Source organism: Lontra canadensis, unplaced genomic scaffold (assembly GCF_010015895.1).
Source record: "Lontra canadensis isolate GAN:19392208 unplaced genomic scaffold, GSC_riverotter_1.0 scaffold28, whole genome shotgun sequence".
Classification (NCBI taxonomy): Eukaryota; Metazoa; Chordata; class Mammalia; order Carnivora; family Mustelidae; genus Lontra; species Lontra canadensis.
The window spans coordinates 15289775-15315208 of NW_022631022.1; the positions used below are offsets into that span (position 1 = coordinate 15289775).

At 37.2% G+C, this 25434-nt stretch overlaps 1 protein-coding gene across 3 annotated transcripts in view; it reads left to right on the forward strand.

Moving 5' to 3' along the window:
- UACA (uveal autoantigen with coiled-coil domains and ankyrin repeats) overlaps window positions 1-25434 on the forward strand; it is a 90203-nt gene that overhangs the window by 26909 nt on the left and 37860 nt on the right. The window contains exons 1-2 of one of the 3 annotated variants that reach the window (XM_032864928.1): window positions 18867-19309; window positions 21514-21647. In XM_032864928.1, coding sequence (XP_032720819.1) covers window positions 19271-19309; window positions 21514-21647 — 173 coding nt within the window. In that variant the 5' untranslated portion in view covers window positions 18867-19270. Of the gene's footprint in view, window positions 1-18866; window positions 19310-20308; window positions 20338-21513; window positions 21648-25434 lie in introns of those variants that run through there. The other 2 variants (XM_032864929.1, XM_032864927.1) reach the window with 2 other exon arrangements.

The window sequence follows — 25434 nt, forward strand, 5'->3', positions numbered from 1 at the left end:
TGGGGAGTCTGCTTCTCCCTTTCCCACTACCCCTGCTTGTGTTCCCTCTCTGTCAAATAAATAAATAAAATAAAAGTTAAACAGTTATTTTATCAGCTATAATGAGTTTATTTTTTTTTAAAGATTTTATTTATTTATTTGACAGACAGAGATCACAAATAGGCAGAGAGGGAGGCAGAGAGAGAGGAAGGAAAGCAGGCTCCTGCCGAGCAGAGAGCCTGATGCGGGGCTCGATCCCAGGACCCTGAGATCATGACCTGAGCCAAAGGCAGAGGCCTTAACCCACTGAGCCACCCAGGCGCCCCTATCAGCTATAATGAGTTTATTTGAGGGTAGCAGAGAATTACAATTTAGGGTAAGCAAACTGTTGCAAAACCATAGGGAAGTCCTGATAACCAAGGAGAGGAACACTTTCATAAAGGAAAGGGTTGGGGGCAGTTAGAAGGGCTGTTATAAACAAAAAGTCCATTGGAGTAAAGTGGAGTTTGACGTATAGTGGCTTTTCATGAGTTGTGACTCTCACTGGCTGGCTGGGACCTGAGGAAAACTTTTCTCCCTCCTGTTGAAGTAGTAAAGTAGTAGCTAATAGTACCGATGTGCAAGTGTGTCTTTTGCTGTTGGGTCTGCAATTTGAGGAGTGGTAGAGCCTGAGTGGTAGAGCTCCCCTTTGGGCTTCCTGACTGTTTTGATGAGCTTTCTCTTTATTAATTTTCACCAAATAAGTCTATCAAATAAAGATTTTAATCTGAGAGATGTATTGCAAACTCGTTGCCTGGTTTGGACTTTCCAGATTTTATTTTCTGGCTTGGTATAAATGAATAGAGGAAAAAGCCATTTGGGGCCAAAATTTACCATATATACTTGGGAATACTTACTATATAAAAAAAGAATGTAATCTGTAAAAGGACCAAACTCTTTAAGGCAATCGTAGATACACCTTGGTTTAAAAGAGTGCAGTATCCTTACTTCCCAAAGAAACCACGAACCACCAGCACCTATTAGCTGGTTATTGTTAGCTCTACGGATTCATTTACCACAGGTTTCCTTGAAAAGTGACTCCCTAGTACAGTATAAAACACTTCGTATACACAGTATAAAACACTTAGTTTCAGACACATTTTCAGTTGCATAGTTGTTACAAAAAACAAACCACACACATTAAAATTTTTAAAAATTTGAGTTGGAAGTGTTAAAGGACTGTCATATATTAGGTTTCTGTGTCCTTAAAGATTCCCCTCTTGGAAGGACACAACTTTTTCTGAGTGTATGTGTATTTTCTATCAGCTACCCTGATCTAAGAAGCAATACAAAGCCAAATATTTGTAAGTATTATCTTTATGGTCACCTTCTATCTGAAGTAGTTAGGTTTAGAAAGAATTCTCTAATTTCAGTATTTGTTAATTTCAGTGTCTTTAGTCACTCAACAGATACTTAATTGCCTACTTAATGCAGAGAAGTGACGAGGTTGTGAGGACACAGTGCTCTTGAGGAACATGTAGACAGATGAATGGGGGATACCTTATTACAGTGCTCACACACTTACATATCAAGCTACCACTCTATGTGATAAGCTCTATGAAGGATAGGTATTCCAGAATACATAACAGGGAAGGCCTGACTTGGCCTGGGAAGTCAGAGAAAGTTTCTCTGAAAAAGCTGAGCTTTTCAGAGAAAACCTAAAAAACCAGGTTATTGTTAAGTAGCATAGGGGAAGGGAAGGGTGTTCTCAGGTACACTGTGAGAGAACTCGGTACTTCTGAAGAGCTTCCCTCTGAAAAGAGATTGGAGGGCTGGAGAGGGAATATCCAGCTTCAGTTATTATACTTCAGAGGTCAACAGGGGCCAGACCATGAAGAATATTTGAGCTCATGTTAAGGACTTTGATCTTGAGAGCAACAGGAAGTTTTTAAAAAGTCTTAAGTATGGTAAGTTTATATTATGAAAGTAGACCTGTTCGAATTCTTTAGTACTTACTCTTTCTAACCACAGCTGAGCACCTTGGTGGTGATAGAAGTAGTTGTAGTCGTAGTAGTAGTAGTAGTAGTAGTAGTAGTAGTAGTGATAGAAGTAGTAGTAGTAGTAGTAGTAGTGGTGGTGGTGATAGAAGTAGTAGTAGTAGTAGTAGTGGTGGTGGTGGTGGTGGTGGTAGTAATACTTAACTGCCATTTATCTTGCACTTACTCTGTTTCAGTACTTTGGAGCATACCCAAGGCATAAATATATTAACTCTAATTTTTCTAACTAGTGAAGTGGTTGATCTTTTTCAGATGAGCATACTGAAGTTCAGAAGGTTTAAGTAATTTGACCAAGGTCATTAGCAAATAAGTGATCAAGCTGGGAACTCAGTCCAGGGTTTTCTGATGCCAAATCCCTGTTGGTTGATAGGAATTCACTAAAAAATTGTCCACTGTACACCTTCTGGCCAAATGGTACAGACAGGTTTTTAATGATGTTTTTAATAATGACAAATTAATGCTTCTTTTCCTTCGATTTTTCACACCTATTTGCAAAGAAAAAAAGCTTTTAGTTGCCAGCAGAGGGAGCCAGAAAGGTTGATACTTTAATAAAGATTTGGAATTCTCTAAGTTAGGAGTATTCACTCATAAGCAATTCTGTTGAACTCCTATTAAGAATAATCGTTTATATGAAATATGTATATAATATGTTCTCATTTTGATTTTAAAAGTAAATGTGTATCGTGTATTGAGGAGAACTATGAAGAGATGTAAGAAAATATAGTTATTGTTATCTCTTAGCAGTGGTTTTGCTAGGTTATCTTTTCTTATTTTCCACCTTTTTGGGGGACATACATATTAGTTATCTAGTTTTTCTACAATAAGCGTGTATTATGTAGCAAGAAATAACTCTTATTTGTGGTTTATTTGAGCAGTGTAGGGGCTATAAATGGTCGTTAAAGTGTTCTTTTTTAGTCTAAGATGCATCACTCATTTTAATCCATTATATTACTTGGGAAATCTTTTTCTTATTGACAAGGTAAATTTAGACCATTACTTATCTGAATCTTTAAAATTCTGAATTACTATAGACTAAATTTAAGAAAATGTACCAAGTAAAGATAAAAAAATGTATTGTTTTAGACTCCTGGTTGTCACACTAATAAGAATATTATAGAGTATAAAAGAAAACAATTCATTATCAATAATATATTTAATAGGATTCAGACTTAGAACTGAGTTTATGGTATCAGCTTTCTCTTGCATCTATCTTATAGAATTAGTAAAAAGTATAAAATCCAGTTATTACTTCAGTGGAATGATTACTAAATAATATGTTCCTTTAATTGAAGTTTAAAATTAGTCTTGGAATTTGAATTTTAACTCTGCCACTTAATAGTTATTTAATATTGGCAAGTTACTGAACCTCCCTAGGTTTCTTTTGCTTTATATAGGAAATGAATATGGTAGTAAAATTCTTTTTTGATTATAGTTGAGGACTATGTGAAGTGTTTATTATTAACAATGAGTGTTAATTTATCAGGTTTGCAACTTTAGTTATATTTTTGCCGCAACCTCACTTCCAGCAACTAAACTGAATTGATTTATCCTCCATAGAATCCATATTTACCCATACCAATAGGTGTCATAGAAACATCGATCCATCATGAACTGTACTTACCTACAACTGCAGGCGTCTCATACTACAGTCAACTACCAAAATTATAGCCATGCATCACATATTTCTTTCCCTCTTAACCTTTTGTTTCATTCAATTTCTGTACTAACCAGCTTTCCTGCACAAAAAACCCACAAATTTTGGTGGTTTATAACAATATTACATTACACGTGGCATTTGAGCTACCTGTACAGAGCATTTCGCTCACCTCCACATGTTTTCATTCTGAGACCCAGGCTGAAGGAGCAGCCTCTGTCTGGATCTGCCATTTGCATGGTAGTGAGAACTCAGCGGGCTGGCTGCAACCAGCCGGTGATGGTGGTTGTGATTTAAGTGATGGCTCTTAAAGCTTTTGCTCAGGTGTGCAGTGCGTCATGACTGCCAAAGCATTTCACATGACTGGGCTCTGAGCTGGGAGGCATAGGGACAGCTACTCTTCCCACTGGAAGTGAAAACAAGTTCTAAATCAGAGGCAGGAGTGTGGAAGCCTCTTCCAAGGATGGGGTTGGTAAAAAGTGAACAATAATGTCACCTACCATGATTTGTCTTCTTCATCACAAATGCCAACTTTCTTCTCTTCTGCTTACAAAATATATTTTCCCCTTTGTCAAGGGAAATACCTCAAGAATTCTTTCACTCACATTATTTTTGAAGTCTAGAACCTCATTAGAATTTGTATGTCTTTTCTGTATATAGATTTCTTTGATCCAGAAACCAGTTATCTTCTACTCTGTATCTTTCCAACATAACAGTGATGGAACAGTGATGGGACATTGACAGTAAACATTCCTGTAAAGAAGTGGGAAGGAGGGAGACACCCAGCAGTCACTGGGTCCCTGACATTTAATTGTAAAAGTCCTTTTGGGTAAATATAACGAGTGCTCCTTTTCTTGGCACTAGGGGATGCTCCTTGATTTTGCCCTGGTTATGCTCCTGTGTATAGCTCCCTAGTCCATTGTTTTCCATGGCTCTTGACCATGCCCTTTGTAAGGTGTTTCCTTTAATATATCATCCTTCTCCGTATTTGAATAGAGTATTGAAGGGTATGCTCTTGTTGGCTGGGGAATGAGGTAAGGGTTGAACAGCTTTTCCTGTCCCACTTCTTGCCTATAGAAACCTGGGGACCCAAATATGATCTAGAAGAGTAACAGACTCAGCCCAGGCTGTGGGTTGTTTTGGAAATTGCCTTATGTCTTTTTTTTTTTTTTTTTTTTAACTATTTGGTTGAGTCAGACCCATGTGCTAATTACTATATCCTTGATTCTTTGGCATATGCCTTATTCTCTAGACTTCAATACAGCTATCTTGAGCATATTGGGCTTCTGTGGGACCACATCCTTAGTCTCTTCCTGTGGGGAGTCCCCCTCCGAGCCATTTTGTTTCATTGAAAGGGTTTACTGGGTGAAAGGAAAACACTTGTTTCCTTTCCTCACTATTCACTGAATGATTCTTTTGTACTTCAAGTGTGTATCTGTTTTCCACACCAAGCGATTCCCCAATTCTCTGTGAGAATCAACCTGGTGTTCTATAGTTTAACTTAATACTGACTACCTAGAGTTAGCTCAGACCCCACAGGTTACTGTCCCCCTCTAACTTCGGACGCCAATCACAAGTCCAGTCTTTTTTGCCAAGTTATTTCATTTTTTACATGTTAAACAGTTTCATTTACCACTACATGATGTGGTTTGCCATTTTGCCAACCTCCAATAACCGTTCCTTGCTATCCATCACCTAGCTTTGAAGCCCACATCACATATTTTTATTATTTTTGGTTGTGGTGGGTTGTTAAGGTTACACCCTGCTTCTGGTGGCAATGTCTGCAGGGTTCAGTTTTGTTGCAGTAATTACAACCGTGGTTTTTCAAAATAACAAGTTTACATTTCCTACTATATGTTGTAGACCATGGGTCAGCTCTGTAGAAGCAGCCTGTGGCTCCCCTCCAGAACCAAGGCTAAAGGAAAAGCCCTTATATGAGCTATCATGCTAGTCTCTTGACTGAATCAAGAAGGCTGGCACAAACTTGGATTATTGCTTCAAGTTTTTGCTTAGAGGTGATATGTATCACATCTGTTCACATTCTGTTGGCCAAATCATATCTCCTGGGTGATCCCCAAGTCAATAACCTAGGGATGGCCATTCTTTCCCTATGAGATGATATACAAATCACACATCTACATATGGAGAGATAGATAAATATATATGTGTGTGTGTGTGTAATAATAATCTTGCAAGGAAACAGGAATGAATAGTTTCAATAATAATAATACAGTCTACCACAACTTTATCACATAATTCCGGATGATGGATAACAAATCAGAATATATATTTTAAATTTAGTCTTATATTTCTTTAATATACTGTATCTGGGTTCTCTAGAGAAATAGAGCTAGTAAGAGATATTTGTTTATGTATCTATATCTATCTATGTGAGAGATATTTATTTACTGTAAGGAATTGGCTTACATAATTGTGGGGGCTAGAAAATCCGAAATTTTGTAAGGCAGGCGGACAGGCTAGGAACTCAGGCAGGATTTCTATGTTACAGTCAATGAGGCAGAATTGATTCTTGTCAGGGTATCTTTAGTTTTTGCTCTTAAGGTCTTAAAGTGATTGCATAAGGCCTATCCACATTATCAAGGATAATCTCCTTTAACTCAAGTCAACAGATTTTAGATGTCAGTCACATCTATAGACTACTTTCCTGGCAACATGTGGGTTCATGTTTGACAAAACACTGGGCACCATAGCTGAGCCAAGGTGATACAGAATTTACTGTCCATATATATGTAGTGCTATTTTGCAGATAGTAGAATATGAATACAGTGTTCTCTCTCATTGTAAAGGACAAACAAATTAGCTTGATCATAGCTAATAAACTCAGTATGTTTTAGCTGAAGATAATTGAGCACCTAAAACAGGGCTTGGCAAACTATGGCCCACTGCTTGTTTTTAGAAGTAAAGTTTTATTGGAACACAACCATGCTTATTCTTTATATACTGTCTATGGCTGTTTTATTCCATAATGGCTGAGTTGAGTAGTTAAAATAGAGACCACATGGCCTGCAAATTCTAAAATATTTACTATCCAGCCCTTTACAGAAAATGTTGGCCAACCCTTAATATATAGAAGTGTTTGCCAACCCTTAATATTGTGGTTCCTGTTTTGTCATGGCCTACTCCTAGTGCAGTGTCTCTGTTCAAGGATAAGTATATACTCATTAAACACTACAGTAGCAATATTTTATTGTTTAAAGTCACAAATTCTATTAGATTCATAAAAATTAGTGGTTTCTTAATTTTTATTGCATAGCCATTCAGATTTTCTTTTAGATCACATATAGATTTAGTTTTTATGGCTAAAATGCATATGAATGCTGTTAGTTTAAATGAATACTGGTGTATCTTTGGGAATGGAAAGTACTTTTTTTGTACAAAATTTTATCAGTTTCATATTACTATAATTACAAATTTCAATGTATCTATTTTCTTTTAAGGTGGTAAAAAGGTATATTAGTGTGCCCAACTCATCCCCTTTTTCAATTATTTGTTTTTATTTTTCATGCTCTTTTTTAAGATAATGGGTAAAAAAACACTATTTCTCAACTTGACTGCTTTTGTATACTATCAATAAAATTGAATTAGACTACAAGATTTATTTGTTTCCAAACCAAAGAGGAAATTGCAGCTTTAGTTAGTGGAGAGAGCATAAGCCCTGGCTTCAGACAGCCCTAGGTTTAAATCTAGTGGCTTAGAACTACAGCTGCTTTATTTGCTGTTGACTGTATGGGTCAGCAGTTTGAGCTGGGCTCTGTGGCATGGTTGTTCCGCTGGTCTTCTCTGGGATTACTCATGCGGCTGTTGTCTTTTGGAAGCTCCTCTAGGGGTTGGTTGGTCTAAAGTGGCCATACTGATATATCTGGCATATTATGCTAGCCAGCACTGCTAGCTGTCATGGTTGGGTGACTGGGATCCTGCTCTCTCAAGATCTCTGGTGCTCTAGGATAGCTTGTTCATGCTGTGCTGGTAGTATGTCCAGATGGGGAGCTACAAGATCTCTTGAGGCCTAGATTCAGAAGTCTTATAGGGTCTTATGCCACATCCTATTTGTCAAAATAATTTACAAGTCCAGCTCAGATTTAAGGGATGAAGAAATAAATACTATCTGTTGATGGGAAGCATGGCAAAGTTACATGGCACAAAGATGGGCTTATAGGAGTGAAAGGAATGAGTACTGGTGGGGGGCGCCTGCCTGGGTGGCTCAGTCAGTTAAGCATCTCTCAGGTCATGATCCCAGGATCCTGGGATCAAGCCCCACATCGGGCTCTCCACTCAGCAGGGAGTCTCCTTCTCCTTCTCCTGCTCCTCCTGCTTGTGTTCTCTCTCTTTCTCTGTCAAATAAATGAATCTTAAAATAAATAAGTAAATAAATAAATAGTAGCTGCACCATTCACCACTGTAAACTGCTTAGTTTCTTTATGCCCTATTTGGAAAGAAATAACAATAGACTAGATAAAAACAGTATGACTTGAGTTCTTAAAGTTTAACAATTAGGTATATATAATGCACTTAGAAGTATTTCTGAAACAATTTTGAAATTGAATCTTTAAATATTGTGCTTTTTATTATTTATATAAGTATTATGAAAGTAATTATTACCTTGGCTATGTATTTTTAACATGGGAGACATTTATTAAGACTCAAAGGAAGGATATCCTGTGTAAAATAAGTGTGTACGAGGAGTTAGACTTTTGTGTAGAACTGTATTATTCATTCAGTAAGTAAAAAAGAAAGCAATTAACTTCTGATGTGTTTGCAAAACCACACATTTTCCTATAACCCTCTGTGTGTTTATATTTCTCATTTCAGATTTTAAAAATATTAGCCTGTAGTGTAAGGTTTCTATCAGGTTACTTCTTGAAGAGTCTTTTGAGTACTTGCAACATATTTTTGTTTAGCTAATGTTTCCTTGCAAAGCCAAGAAAAAAATAGCCAAGCGAACAAAAAAATAGCTCTTATTTTTCATTGCGGTCAAATCTCATGAGAGGCTTTTTTTTATAAGTGTAACTCTTTTGCTCTTGACTTTGTTAGGAATAAACACAGAATGCTTTCTAAATCTGTCCTGTTTTGAGATATATATATCTACATAGATATATATATCAGACATTGGCAAAAACGTTTGTTAAAATTCACCAGAAGTATTACTCTGTTCATTGGTTGTGTGTAGGTTTGGGCAGGAGGCATAATAGACCTTCCTTATAAACCTTATATTTAAATAATTTCACTCACGGCACTTAGGTACTTAAAGAACTCTAATTTGAATACATTTTTCTTTAACATTGTCCAGGGACAAAGTTTACTTTTCCCAAATAACCACTTGGTTAACATTCTAAATCTACTTCTGCAGCTTGAGAGCTCTATTCTTGTATGATAAACATCACTTATTGTGTTTAAGATCTGCATTTATTTGGAATTTAATGCTTCTGCTAGTGAGGGAGGGTGAAATAAATGATATTACAAAACGAATGATACTTAATAAAATCAGAGAGGTGATATCCTGGCTGTATTTGTCAAAAACTCTTTTGGGTGCCTAGACAAGTTTTAGTAAAGGGACATTTGTTATAGGAACTTGTTACAGGAATTTGTTAAGGAACCCCTGCAATAGGGAGGGGTATTTATACAGCAGACTAGAATAGGCCCAAACCTGGTGGTCAGGAAATCTTATCAAAGCAGTGCTTACTAAATCTTTCTTCTCCAGTTCTTAAAAGTTTTTTTTTCCCCTTCAGATTTCATACTCACCTTCAGTTCTGAAGATGTTAGATTTATTATTTAAATAGTAATAATAATATTATTACTACCATTTTGGTCTCCATGGTATTTTTATGAGAGAAATTCCATTAAAGAAGGATTTCGCTTATTACTCTCTTGGTCAGAAACGTGCTCGATGGCTTATAATTTTCCCTTTCCCTTATTTGTTTCACTGAGTCCTAAGTACATACTTCCAGTGGTGCAGTGGCAGGCTTGAGAGATAAAGAAAAGCGGATGGGGCATAATTAAATAAAGATTAAAGAAAAATGAGAAAGGGAAGAGAGAGGGGCCAGGGTAGAGAAGCTGGATGGATGTACAGCTTTTGTTTTTCTGGTTTATTTTAACATTCTTCTTTGCTTCTTCTATTACGTAAGCTCTAATTTGCAGGTTATATAAGGCGGGGGGTGGGGTGGGTGATAAATAACCTTTGGACCACATGGAATGGGGGAAATATTTTTAATTATCACCAATCCAATGAACTGTAGAACAGTTCTTAATTGTGCAGCCTAATTTGTAAGGAATGTTTATGCTTTGTGAGCTTTGCTTTGTGAGCTTTGCTTTGTGCTGTTTGCTCAGTTTTCAGCTGTGGCAGAGCTTGTCTTGGGTTTAGTAACCGGGATTGTTGATAATTGTAGAGTACTATCAGTGCCTGTTCATTCGTTCAATTAGGTATTTAAGGCAGTTTGCCTAAACGTACATGTTGTTTAGTTTATATTTAGGATTTTTTTTCCAACTGGAGAAGACTTTATTTAGTTGCCCCTATGTTCTTTTTATTTGAGGAGACTTATCTTGTAGATGTGATTGTGAAATCCTATTTTTGGAGGTGCTGTTATTCCTTTTATGGTGGATATTTTAGTGTAGTTCATTGCCAGGTTTGTTCAGCTTTCTAGGTCTGATGTGGGCGAGGTAGATTTTAGTTATCTATGATGTTAAAATAATTGATTAATCTTATAAACATTTCAAGTCTAGTTGAGATTTAGCTGGTTATTTTTAAATTCTTGGAAGTGAAAAAAAATAGTAAGCTGGGATGAATTTTTCTTTTTAGTCTTGATTCTAAAGTGGCCAGAAGATCCCTATGAAAAAGAATGGTCTTAGTTCTTGAAGAAATCTCTTTTGAAAAATGTGTAAGACACATGCGGAAACCCACTTTTAAGTTTGGTGGTACCTGCCCTCCCCTCCCTCATCTCATTCTGTGATCCTTGGTACTCATTATATGTCAACTATGTTGGCCTTCTTCCAAATATGCTAAACTCCTTTCATTAGTTGATGCCTCCATCTGAGATGGAAATTCTCACAGGCCCGCTGCTACTTTTCATTTGAATCCCGTCATCAGTATCACCTTCTCACAACTTTGGGGTTACCAGTCTATCCACTCTAATCAATCGCCAGCATTCCCTCACATCTGCCCCTCTGTTCTCACCCGATACTTTCTCGTTTTCCTTAATTGTTTACCTTATCTTATCCTATTAGAACATCAAATTCCATTAGAAGAGAGCCTCTGGTAGTTTAAGGCTTTGATAGTTGTGATGGTTTTACGGGTGTATACTTATCCCCAAACTCACTGAGTTTATGCATTAAATATGTACAGCTTTTTGCATGTCAGTCATGCTTCGATAAAGTGGTTTTTTAAAAAAAGAGACTTAGGCTGGTTTATTCACTGCTGTATCCCTAGTGCCATTCATGACATGTAGTGGGTGCTTCTAAAAGTTTAGATATGCAAATGTGGAAGTTTTCATCTCTCTTTTTTTTTTTTTTTTTGCTATAGAGGACATCTAAACTTATGTTTAAAATACACTTGCATTTTTACATCAAAAATTTATTTTCAGGTGATTAGAGAAGTGGAAACAACATAATTAATGGAAAGCACTGGACAAGAGGTTGTAATAATAGGATTCTCGAATTATTCTGCAACTAATTATAATGGACAAAATTCCACTAGGAGTAGTGATTTAGTATCTGCATTTACAACATGAGAAACAGTGTTAACATTTTCATGTGATGAGGTGAGGAGGTTTGTAGGGGCAACACTGCTCAGGAAGTCATAGACTCCATTAAGGAATTTTGTCTTTGTCCTATAAGAATAGAAAAGTGCTGAAGGATATTAAGTGGGGTGGGACAGTGTACATGGAAAGGAGTGCTAGTGGTACTGGTATGACTAGGTTTACATTTCAGAATAGCCACTCTGGCTACAGTGTAGAGAATATAGAGAAGGATTAGAATGAATATGGCCAGACCCGTTCATCACTGTGGTCGTCCTGGTGAGAAATGCTGCTAACTTGAAGTAGGATAATGATGGTGTACATGACAATGAGCTGTGGGGTTTGAGCAATAATGGGGAATTGAAATCACCAGGATTTGGTGATGGAGGACCAAGGGGATGGAAGGTATTAAGACTGATTTCTAGATTTCTGTCTTGTATAACTAGATAGATCATGGCTTTGTTTGATGTATTTCCGCAGTTTAGAATACGATCAGATTTCAGGAGGATCCCTTTCTGCATAGATGATCAGTAAATTTTTATTGAACAACTAAATTATCCAGTCCTCTGGCAGTTCTCCAGTACTTGTTTTATAAACCTTGTATAAAAGACAACAATATCTTGCTGCTTCTTTTTATGTTATGGGTTTTTTATTTTGGGGTTCATGGACTCCATATTTGTAGGGAGATCAGTGAACTCTGAAAATAAATGTGAATTTTTCCAAGTATGTGCGTATATATAATTAAAGAAGGATTCATTGCTTCCATCAGATTCTTAAAGGGGTCCATGACACCAAAATTATTAAGAATTTTTGTTAAATAATTAGATATTTTGACTCCTCTTGGTTTTAAACAATTTTCTATGAAAGTTTTACTGTTATCCTGTATATTTCTCTTTGGGATAATCAATAAAAAGTTGCCTTTAGGTTAAAATGGGCCATCAGTCATTTTGACTGTAATCTATTGAGTCTACCTCTTAAATATAAATATTTTATGTGGATTTGCATATATTTTAAAGTCTCCTTGATTATTTGCATCTATATAAATTTCTTCTCAGGAGACTTTCTATCCTAAATATTGAGTAAATGAGGCAACTGTTGAACTCAATGTAGGTTTAAGACAAATCTTGATTAGATCTTCTATAGAATAGAGATTAGAGAATAATATACAGCATTTTTAATAATGGTCTTTCTGCATGGTGGAATTATAGGTTCTCTATTTTAACATACAAACTGAAGTGTATTATGTATTTGCTACACTGAACATGTATTACTTTTATAGCATTTTTAAACATTTCATAATTTTCAAAAAAGGTATGAATTTACAATTGATGTTAATATGAGGGAGTCATTATCAAAACTTTTAAGTGACTTCCTTTATGTTGATTTGGAGTGTAAAGTTGCCATCCCATTAGGTCTAGAAAACAAAATAACTACTTGTGTTAGAATGTCCTGTGTATTCTCTAGAAACAGCTGTATTTTGACATTTACTATACATACTTTGGCTTTCTGCATTCTGAGTTTGATGAATATCTTTTTTTTTTTTTCCAAAAGACTGTATGCAGTCCCTGACTTTAGAAGGGTATTTGTTGTAATATCCAGTAAACATTAGTGCTCCTTAAAAAACTTACTACTTCTTTTTAGAATGCTTCCATTTGATATCACAGGGCTTATCTTGTTAGCATATGCCTGTGGGCTCATTAAGGTATGTTAAAATGTTAATAGCTTAATTTTAATCCAGAGAGGATGTGCTGCATTTCCTGCCATATCAATGAGTCTGCAAAGGGCATTGGTGTTTAAACAATATAATGTAATATAATTTACAAATTTATACGCCAACCAGATTTATCGGATAATGTATCAAGTGTGTGAAATATATAGAAGTTGGGAGAATAACTACTATAATTAATCTAGATGAACCTATAACTCAGCTGGAACAATCAAGCTATAACCTATAGCTAATCTTGTTCGGTCTATACCCTCACTGCCTTGTTTTTTAAAACTTATTAATTATGTTATTGTGAGAGATTGCATTTCTTTCATTTTATTATTTCTATTTTTAATTGTGCTAAAAAACAGGTACAGTTTACCATTTCACCCACTTTCAAGTGTACAGTTCAGTAGTGTTAAGTATATTCACATTGTTGTATAATTGGTCTCCAGAATTTTTTCATCTTGCAAATCTGAAAAGTTATACCCATTAAACAATAACTCTTCACTTCCCTCTTCCTCCAGCTCCACGTTATCACCATTTTACTTCCTTTATTTTACCACATTATGATTTGACTACTTCATATACCTCATATAGGTGGAACTATACAGTATTTGTCTTTTGGGGCATTTGTCTGTTTCACTTAGCATAATGTCCTCATGATTCATCCATGTCATAGCATGTGACAGGATTTCCTTCCATTTTATAGCTGAATAATGTTCCATTGCATATATATATCACATTTTGTTTATCCTTTCATTCATCAACGGACATTTGTGTTACTTCCACATCTTGTCTATTGTGAATAATGCTGTTGTGAACATAATTGTACAGATCCCTCTCTGAGACTTTGCATTAATCATGTACTAGTTCCATTTTAAATTTTTAAAAATTTTTTGAGGAAATGCCATCCTGTTTTCTGTTGTAGCTACACCATTTTTTCATTCCCACCAACAGTGCACAAGGGTTCCACTTTCTCCACATCCTTGTCAACACTTACTGTTTTCTGTTTTTTGATAGTCATTCTAATGAATGTGAGGTGATAGCTCATAATTTTGATTTGCATTTCCTTAATGATTAATCATGTTGAGCATCTTTTTGTATGCTTGTTGGTCATCTGTGTATTATCCTTGGGGAAATGGCTATTCAACTCATTTGCCTATTTTTAATTGGGTTATTTGTTTCTTTGTTACTGAGTTATAAGGGTTCTTCATATATTCTGCGTATTAGCCCTGTATCTAATATAATTTGCAAATATTTTCTCCCATTCCATAGGTCACCCTTGCACTAATTTATTGATTGTGTCCTTTGGTGTACAGAAGTTTTTGTTTTGATGTACAGAAGTTTTCAAGTTTAGTGTAATCCCATTTGTCTGTCTGTTTTTGTTTTTGGTGTCCTATCTAAGAAATCATTGTCAAATCCAGTGTCATGAAGTTTCCTCTCTATAATTTCTTTTAACAGCTTTGTGGTCACATCTTAAATTTAGGTTTTAATCATTTTAAGTTAATTTTTGTATATGGTGTAAGATAAGGTGCCCAACTTCATTATTTTGCATGTGGATATCCAGTTTCCCCAGCACCATTAGTTGAAGAGACTCTCTTTTCCCCAGTGAGTAGCCTTACAACCTTGAAGATCATTCGACAACATACATGAGGGCTTATTTCAATAGTTCTCTATTTTATTTCATTGGTCTATGTATCTGTCTTTATGCCAGTACCGCACTTGTTTTGATCACTGTAGCTTTATAATATGTTTTGAAATCATTAGTATGAGACCTCCAATTTTGGTTTTCTTTTTCAAGATTATTTGGCTATTTGAGTTCCCTTGAGATTCAATATGAATTTTAAGATGTTTTCTGTTTCTGCAAAAAAAAAAAAAAAAAGGCATTGGAATTTTGACAGGGATTATATTTAATCTGTAGATTGCTCTGGGTAGTTTTGATATCTTAACAGTATTAAGTCTTCCAAGCCATGAACTCTGCCTTTCCATTTATATGTGCCTTCTCTAGTTTCTTTCAGCAATGTTTTGTAGTTTTCAGTGTACAGATCTTTCACCTCCTTGATTGTTTGTTTTTAATGATTGTATTTTTAAAAATATTTTTATTTATTCAGAGAGAGAGAGAGTACATGAGAGTGTACAAGCAGGGAGTGTGGCAGAGGGAAAGGGAGAAGCAGGCTCCCTGCTGAGCTGGGAGCCAGGTGTGGGGCTCAATCCCAGGACTCTGGGATCATGACCTGAGCCGAAGACAGACGCTTAACCAACTGTACCACATGTGCCTCAAATAATTGTACTCTTTTTAATGTTACTCTAAGTGGAAATGTTATCTTAATTTCATTTTTGGGTTGTTCACTTTTAGTCATAGGAACACAGTTGATTTTCTGTGTGTTGATTTTGTATCTTGAAACTTTGCTGAATTTGTTTATTCTAACAGTTCTTTTTCTTGTGGAATTTTTTTTTTTGGTGTTTTTACATACAAGGTCATGTCATCTACAAACAGAGATAATTTTACTTCTTTCTTTCTAGTTCTTATAAAATTTCCTTTTTTGTTTTGCCTGAGTGTTCTGGCTGGGACTTCCAAAACTGTGTTGAATAAATGTGGTGAGAATGGGAAAAGCTGATCTTAGAGGAAAAGCTTTCTTCTTTCACCACTAAGTTGTCAGCTTTTCATATATGGCTTTTTAAAGCCCATATATGGGCTTTTCATATATGGCCCTTATATGTTCAGGTGGTTTCCTTCTATTTCCAGTTTGTTGAATGTTTTTATCATGAAAGATGTTTGAATCTTGTCTAATGCTTTTTCAGCATCAAATGAGATGCTCATGTGGTTTTTGTCCTTAATTCTGTTAATGCGGTGTATTACATCGATCAGTTTTCATACGTTGAACCATCCTTGCATTTCAGGAATAAACCCCACTTGGTCATGGTGTGTAATCCTTATAATGTGCTGTTTAGAGGAAAGCAGACTGCACCCCGACCTCCCTCTCAGAGAGAAGCCTCAGTCTGTTCCCCTCTAGGTGCTGCGGAGCACATAAGTTTCCCCTCAGCCGCTGGCGGAGCATGTTCCGAGTCACGGTCCCTGGGGACGCAGGAACTCCTGCTTGTACCCAAACCACAACAGCGGCGGCTGTCTGGGTAGCTCTGGACCGCCAGAGAGGTTCCAAGCAGTGATCGCACACTGAGATTTTCCCGCTGGCCCGGGCTGGGAGTGCCTGGTCTTTCTGGGTCCGAGAGTGCCGGGCTGGCGCCTGCACGCACCTCTCTCAGGGGAGGGTGTGGGGCGCGCGTGTCTCAGGCTCTGATAGCACTGCATGGCGCGCGTGTGGAGACTACAAAAAGGCTATGCTTCTTCCGTCTGGTGAGGCTCCTAGCCCCTCACGGGACCCAACATGCTCTTAGGCGCACTGGCGGCTCAGGGACCAAGACCTGGTTTTTCCACTGCACTCTCTCTGGCTCAGCGCCAGGGGTGGCTGTCCTGGGTCCGGGGACCTAAGCCCCTAACCGTCCCGATTCCCACAATTTCCCCCTGTGATCCTTTGCTCTTTTTGAATGCTTTCAACCAGACTCCAAGTTAATGCTGGTCCCCAGATGCAGGGCACTCTCGTATTGGGGTATTACATTCCAATCGGTCGCCTCTGGTGGCTCCCTCCACCTTTTGTTTATCTTCCAAGATCAGTCCAACTTCCCCCACTCTGCTTTACCTGCCCAGTGGCATCTTCTGCCCCCGTAGAGATCCAGACATGTATAATTCTGATCTCAGGCTGATTTCATGGGTGATCAGAGTTCTTTGGTGGGTAATCAGCTCACTTTAGAGTACAGGCTGAACTGGCACCTCCTCCTACTTCCCCGCCATCTTGTCTCCCCTCTATAATGTGCTATTGAATTCAGTCAGCCCTCTGATTGTTTTGATTCTTTTTGAAGCAAAAAGCAGACATAGGCAGTAAGCTGATAAATAAACATGATACGATGGCAGATACTGATGGGTATTATGAAGAGAAGTAAAACAGGGCAAGAAGGTTAAGAGTGGTAGGAGCAGGGGCACCTTGCTGGCTCAGTCAGTAGAGCATGCGGTTCTTGATCTTGGGGTCATGAGTTCAAGCCCACTTTTAAAAAAAAGTGGTAGGAGTAGAGTGAGGCTGGGGTTGTTTAGATATGAGGTTTGGGAAGCCCCCTGAGGAAATGTCTTTTTAGAAAATGAGAGAAGAATCTATAGGCATGGGGGACAGCAAAATGGGACTTAGAGCTTTTGAAGAATAGCTAGCAAGGAGGGTGTGAGAGTAGGAACAGGAGATTGTGACAGAGAATGGAGAGGCTCAGGACGTCGACAGTAGAGGAGGGCACATAAATCCTATCTTCCTGATGCTTAACATGGACAGTTGCTTACATGTTTTTATTACTGATTACAGATTTCCTCCTTTTTATTTCCTTTGACTTTGCAGTCCTATTTCTAGATAGAATGTGCTTGCTTTGTTAACCTAAGGACAGGGCCTGAGTTTCATCCCAGATTTCCTCTGTAGAAGAGTGAAATAGAGTGAGTGGAGTCTCAAGGTCTAGCCAAGACTCCATTGTGATGTCTAATGTGATTTGGGGAAAAAAAATAATTGTCTCAATACATTATGGTGTATGAACTTACATATTTTATAATTAGAATATGTGCCTAATATTATGAAGTTAGTAGGAAGTGGATTGCTTGATGAAGTTCATAACAGTTTTTAACTGGCAGCATGATCTATAGTATAGCAGTTAACCTCCTTCCCATAAACACTTGTGTTGGAATGTTTTGCATTGCCATGAAACAGTTTTCCCAAATTCGTCTTTTTGGTGGAAGTATAAATTACTGTCATGCTACCATGGTAACAGAAGGTAAAAAAACAGCCTGGAACTCACAGATGTTTGTTGTTTTCCTTGATAATGGAAGGAACTTTGGTACAAGTATTGTTGAACATCATAAAGAATGTAGAGAAGTGGTCTGCTTTGTCCCCAAATGGAGTTGTGTTTACAGTCTGGCCCAGTGTTCAATATGCATTTGCCTCCTTTAGTAAAAATCTGCTTATTTTTTTGTAATTCCTGAATCCAGATAATTTGATTTTCAACTGATAAAATATTTACTTGTCATATCAGCCAGGGCGCTAAACTTAGAAATTAAGAGTAGTGAGTTAAATTTAAAATTTGTTGAAAGTATTCATCATAACACAGTCTACTTAGTGTCTTGGCAGTGCCTCTGGCTCTTCTCATTTCTCATGTTAGGAGACAGACTGGCAGCGGTTGTAAACTGAAACCTGGTTGTATGCAGCGAGCCTGATAGGGCTATGAAGGAAAATGGAGAAAATTTGAAAACATTACTCTGTGTGTGTGTGTGTGTGTGTGTTAAATTAGAGTATGACACATTTGCTTAAAATAGCATTTTATATTCTGTTTATCAAAGCAATTATAACTTCATGATAGATCCTAAGACTGAAACTGGTTTTAAACATCGTCTTGTGGAATAGCCAAATTTGCCTCTTAACAGTATTGGCATAACGTCACTCGATGTATAATAAGCACGTTTTACAATGTGTTTTGAGTCGTTTGTCTCCTGTAGACCTGAAATCTATTACTCAGAGGAGAAGCATGCGTTTACAGTATATTCTTAGCTGCCCCTCTCTATCACTCAGCTGTCAAGGCCTATGGAATCTAAAATAGAACCTGACCAATGGGAGGCTGTCTCCGCACTGTTTACGGGAGGATTCGGAGGTGGACGCTTTTGTCATGCACAGCGGCCTCTGTGTTGCAGTGTTGAGGCAGCAGGATGTAGAGGGCTGGTCAGCTTTTCCAGTGGAGTCCGTGAAGGGGACAGCTTCATAGAAAGACAGCTTCTAAACATTAAGAAATCAGAGGAGTTACAGTACCTGACTTGGGGCTGCTCCATAAGGAAGATAATCTTCAAGCGTTATGAAGGCGGAGAAGGATCCCGAAGACGAAGAAAATATTATTAGAGATCCAAGCTAAGTGTAGCCCAGCATGAAGATTGCGGAACAGGAAGATTTGTAAAGCGAGGGACGGAGTCACTGGTTAGGAGTTTGTCTGAGGGCGTGCTTTGTGAGCCACAGAGCTTTGTAACTTAATGCCCAGTAGTTTGCTGCTCGCAACCAGAGACTAAATCCTGTCTATGATGAACTGTTGGTTTTCTTGTGCTCCCAAGAACAGAGTAGGTATCCCTGCTGTCCAGTGTCACAGAGGACTCGTGCTTGAGCTTTCTGAGCTGTATTTTTGTAAAATGTACTGCTGTTTAATTAATTTTAGTCTCTCTGCCTTCTCTTCTTTCTGATGTATTTGATGAGCAGCAGATTGGGGTTAGTGATAGCAGACTACAGTTCTTGTTTCTTTTTCTGGGGTTTTAAAAAGCACACAATAGAATCTTAGTAATTGAGCAGTATTTCTGTTAACTGACAGTGGACGGGGATGGAAAACGGTGCTTGGTGAAGTGGAACTGAAAAATCCCATGATAACATGAGACTTGGATCATGTTTAATTATCTTTTAAAAAGCCTTGCTTTAGGATTTTACAGGTTTTTTTCCCCTTGTTTTAGAGAGCTCCTTTCTCCAGTGGCAGTTTACTTGGAAATAAAGTTGAGGTGGTTTTAACTGCAAGGATAAACTAATCAATTTCAAGCAAGTATCTCTGTGTTAAACAGGACTTAATCCCTAAGGCATTTGAAAACCCAAGTCTTATCTTAAGTCTGCTTCTACGCCACTCCCCAATTTAGAGTCTGTAAACTGTTTTGTTTTAAAGCTAGAGAAGGGGGGATGCCTCAAATGTAGTTGAGCCTTTGAGCCAGTAAATAGGCCTAGTCTCCGAGTTGACAATTTGAGCTTTTGAAGTTAGAAGGAAGTGGGCTCATCTCCAAATTTAACTAATTTGGAGACAACGATGCTGAAGTCTTTGTAGGTACTTGAACCGGATTCCATGGAAACATTGCTTTTCAGGAGTAGGTTAAAATTTTAATGTATTTATCTTTTTTCATTTTCAATTTTCATACTTATTTTCACTTCAAGTATTTAATGAAGACACTGCTTGCTTAGCTAGAAAGTTGGTGTTTTGTGTTGCTGTTTGAAGGGGAGAGGTAATAGAAAGTTAATCCCACTGATCAGACAGAGGATATGCTTCATGTAACAGATTCGTTTTTTTTCTCCCTCAGAGATTTGTTTTGCTATTTGTGGACACAGGAATTGCTTTGTAAGTTTCAGTGAAAAATAGGTACATCTTTCTTTTTTTTCTAGAAATAGTACTGGGGTTAGTACAGAATTCAGCAATAAGTTTACATATAATATTTTAAAAGGCTAAAACCTTAACTTGGTTAAATATTGTGTATTTTAGTTCTGGGTTCTACATTTCTGCCTACTAAGAAAAAAATCCAAGTTATTGGCCTTAAAATGTCTTGCATATGTTTTCTCCAAAGTTAAAAATAACCTTGATACAATTAAAATGTATATCATGTGATACATCCTCCTATTTAAAAAATTGCCTTTGATCTTCCTCTTAAACGCATGTACTGAGTTTTTGTTAAAACCAAAAATCTTTTTTAAACAAAAACAATATATGTTGAATGTAAAAAAGAAGGAAGAAAATGAAAGTCACCTGTAATCCTATTGTCTTAGGATTTTAAAATAGTTAATACTTTAGAGTCTTTGTTTTTTCTATGTAGAGGTTTCTTTTTATCCTAGTGTATAAGCTTAATGAATTGCTTCCTCTGTTGAGACAGAGACAGAGTGTATGTGAATGTAGGTATGTGTCTAATTTGCCTCCATAAATATATTTCCAACAGTACTTTTTAAGCAGGCTGTGTGAGTCTGTGGATGTCTTAAAATGTGTACAGGATTCCATTGCATCTAAGGTCTTGGAAGATAGGTGACCAGAGCCAAATATGAAAGCAGGAGTTAGAGACTAGGAGAACTGATTTTGGAAATCACCGGAAAGCACTTTGGAAAGCACACTGATTTTGGAAATCATGAGAAGTCTTGGTTGGGTTTGGCTGCTGAGGTCTTTTAACATCCCTGGAGCCTTGACTTTTCCCATCTGTTAAATGGAGATGATGATTTTAGTTCACTGGGGTCGTTTGGGTAATTCACGCCTGGTACAGATTGGTGTTCAACAATTACTAATTTCTTTGTTCTGAAGGCAAAGAAAACAGAACATGAGAAACATGCTTTTTCTCAAAATTAGACCTTAAAATATTTCTTGAAGGTCATGTTCTTTGGAGAGGCTCTTCTCATGAAATGTGGGGTGCAGTGGAGATTGAGTGATGTTTTATGCAGTATCACTCTCTGTTCTCTTTTCCTTCCTTCTTGAGAAAGTCTTACTAATATAGTATAGAGAGTAGGCCATGTTTATCTATGTTTTTCCTTTTTGTAGCATGCAGCAGATTGGAACAAATATGATGACCGATTGATGAAAGCCGCGGAGAGGGGAGATGTAGAAAAAGTTACCTCAATCCTTGCTAAAAAGGGCATCAATCCAGGCAAACTAGATGTGGAAGGCAGATCTGCGTAAGTATTACTGATGATAATTCCCTCAAGGGAATTTGGGTAGACCCTTGGGACACAAGTGAAATTTGTGAATTGTGGCTGTCAAGGTATCAACTTAAAAAGGCTTTATCAAAACCCACGCTATAACATCGCTTTCAGACATTAGGGACTAATAATTTGCTCTTAGTGTGTAAGATTTTCAATCTAGAGAGAATACTAAAATACTACCCAGCGGTCTAGTTGTTTAGTCTGAACTCCCAATCTGTTTTTATATTTGGGTCATTATTTTAAGTGAGAATGTTCAGAACAGAAAGGGAGGCAGAACAACTAGAGTGGCTTAGGGAAGCATAGGTTGTGATATCATCTTCTGGTTTCCGGGTCACTGAGAAGGACGACTGGCTTGTTTTCCTGCTTAGCTTTTCTCCCACCCTCCCCGTCTTCTTCCCTTCCCTTCCTGTTGAGGATGGGTTAAAGGGTGGGTGTACATTCTGTTACTGCCCTCTGCAATTACAGCAGTTAAAACCTTATCTGGGAAACCTTCCAAAGTTAGAGGTTAAGAGTCTCATTTCCTAAAGTTCCTCTCCGTCTTGCACGAGTTTATTTAGAATATTATAACTGCAAACAAGATACTAAATATAGAAATGAATATTAGGAAGTAGATAGTTAATGTTTAATGTAGATCACTACCTTAGGATGCTTAAATATTCAAGTATAGGAAAAATAGCAAAGCATGACATAAAAATCAAGTAGCTTTTAATACCAATAAAGTTTGAAAAGTTCGAATTTTTTTATACTGTTTCAATTTTATCAAGTAGGCGATTTGCTAGCCACAGAAACATTGCTTGAGTCCTGCTCCTGTTTTTGCTAAACTTTGAGCTATTTCTGTAGGGCTCACAGTATAAGCAGTAAAAATTTAATATCTAAAAGTGACTTTATTTTTTGTGTTTCTTTTTTTACCAAACGTCAAGATGTTAGAAGATGAAGGAAATCTTTGGGATGAAAATTGTCAATGAAACCTTATTTCTTCAGTTCCACCCAACCATGCTATGAATGTTTTGAGTGAACGGTTGCTTGAGTTGCTGTTCATATTTTTTTCAATCTGAGATTCAGTTTTGAGTGAAATTATTTGTATTAATGGTCAGAGTTATAAAAATCTGGTATAATTTGATGAACTGTGAACTTCAGTTTGTAAGACGTATGAGTAGTATTAGTCTCTGAGGTTTTCACTGTAGGAAATATAATTCTTTTAGGATTCATGGGATAAGATATTTTCCTTTTGCTACTCACACACAGACTGTATTCTTCCTTAGTTAGAGCATTTTGTATTTAGTCAAGTATGGGACATGTTACAAACACACTTTCTTTTATTTCAAATGACTTTTGGTTTATTTTAGTTCTGAAATTTAAGACAGAAGTAATATGTGCTTCTTGACCTTGATCCAGTTTCAAAAATGAAATATTTGAAGCCTAGCCAGAGTCACTGCAAGGATTTGTTTTCTTCCTGTTCAACTCTCTCCTGGGGAATAGGAGATTTTGCCAAAGCAAAACAGGGCAGATTCACCAGGAATCCCCACTGCCACTTGGAAAGCCGGATACCAATTCCTGTCTCGCCGTCCCCTCAGGCTGTCAGAAGTGCTATTTGGCATCCCAGCTGTTTTCTCTGGAATCAGCAAATGTTCCTCGGCAAAAAATGGCCTCAGATACCAAGCTTACCTCTCGGGGCCTCTGTCTCTCCCCGTGTCCTGGCCTAGTGGTTTTTCACTGTCTTAGCTCACTGATGCCTTCCAACATATGTCTTACAGTTTACGTGGCTCTTCTCGTTGTTGTCAGAGATCGTCCACATTACCTGGATTTCGTATTATAGAAGCAGTAACATGCATCTAGTTTAAAAAAAGACAAAGTTGACTTTTTAAATTAAAAAAAGAGTATTTCTGTAAAGTAGTTTTTCAGATTTCCTTTACAGCTCTTTGCATACACTGTAGTGATCGATACGTCTTCCTTCTGAAGTCTGCTATTTATATCACATCTGCATTAATAATGTAGATGTATTGTGATTTCTGCCCTTTAGGACAACATCAGCATAATGTTGATTTATTTTGAAGAAAAATGACTTCCAAATTTTTGGAGCTAAGAAAGGGAAACAAGCAAACAAAAAAATGGTCCCTCCAAGATTGTGAAACCTTTGCTTGAAGAACATTACCGTTTCTCAGAAGGTTCTAACAGGGCATGGCATAGTATAATAAGTGTAATTCTATACTTTGGTGTCACAGAGATCAATACCCTTAGCCTTACAGCAATTTAATTCCACTCTAAGAAGAACTTTCTTGGTTCCTATGAACATTATATTCCTTTTATTAGAAGCATCTCTGTCTCTCTAATTCAACCTATACACAAACCTCCTTTATTTTACTTAGTAGCGCTTGGTCTCTAGTTTGCATTTACATTGTCATAATACGAGTAGAGATACCTGGCCAAGTGTTGTAATATCTGGAAATGAATTTGCAACCTAGCTCCAGATTTTGTCTCTAAGCGTTCAGATATTCAAATATTTGAGGGCCCATCATCTGTCCGGTACGTAAATTGGTCTGGGAATATAGTAGGAAGCAAAATAGACAAAAATCCCTACTTTCACTGAGTGTATAGTTGAGTGGGAAGGGACTGGTATACTTATAAAGAAAGACTATAAAGAAAATAAATCTTGAATTTATATATCATTTTGAAAATATGTGTTTCTGTATAGAATAATAAAGGCAGGGATTGGAAAAGTTGGAATACTATGGTTTCAGGGAATGGGGAAATGTAAAAATTTTAAACAGGATGGTTAGGGAAGACCCCTCCTGAGAGTGTGATATGGAGTTTGTCTGTATCTAGGCCCCTTGCCGAGCACTTGTATATCCTTTATCTCCTGGCATCTTCATAGTGGTCATTGTACTTAGTTACGGGTCAGTTGTATTTTGACCTGTGGTCAGCATCCTTTGTCGGCAAACCCTCCTGTCCTTACTTAACAGTTTGGATTTGGTGGAGTATAGTCAGTCGGTCACTGTCCATTCTTAGGGCACACAAAATATTTCTGTAAATGTTTGTTGATTAATAAAGTATTAAATGATCAAAGAAACAGTGGGATATTTTCTCTTGTATCTTGAATACCTGATGGCTTAAAGTCAGTTTTTTAAGCAGGCTTTCCTTGCCTTAATAGGAAGCTTGTCATGGCTGTGTGTGCAAGACTTCACCCGCTCATACAGGTCTGTGAACAAAGGGGAAGAATTAGGTGGCAGTTGTGGCTACTTTGGGGGAGGAGGACACCAGCTCCTCCACGGCTTTCCAAGTGTAGCTTAGTTTGTTGTTTTGAAGGCTTTTCCATGTGAGTTCTAATTTGATAATTCTAAAGAGAAGGGATAAGTGTTTGATCTGTGTTTGGCCTTAGCGTTCTTCTATAACTTCATTTGTTTTGGCAGTTCCGGTGTATTTGAAATGAAGCGAAATGATCTGGTAGAAGTTTTTCAGTGCATTCAGTGCATTCCAGCACTGGTGCCTGCACTACTGAGTACTAATAGGCTATAGAGTTAGTGGTATTATTGTATAAATTTTCTTTTATTACGACTGTTGAACATTGGAACATTCCATTGGTTCTAAGGAGGTATTTCTGGAGAGTATTGACTCCTTATGTAAATTTGGGTTAAAATTAATTTTTCAGCAATAAGGGATAGGTTTCTTTTTTCTAGTAGAAAATACATAGATATTTTATGTAGACTTTAAAATGTGTGTGTGTGTGTGTGTGTGTGTGTGTGTGTTGAATAAAAGGTGACAT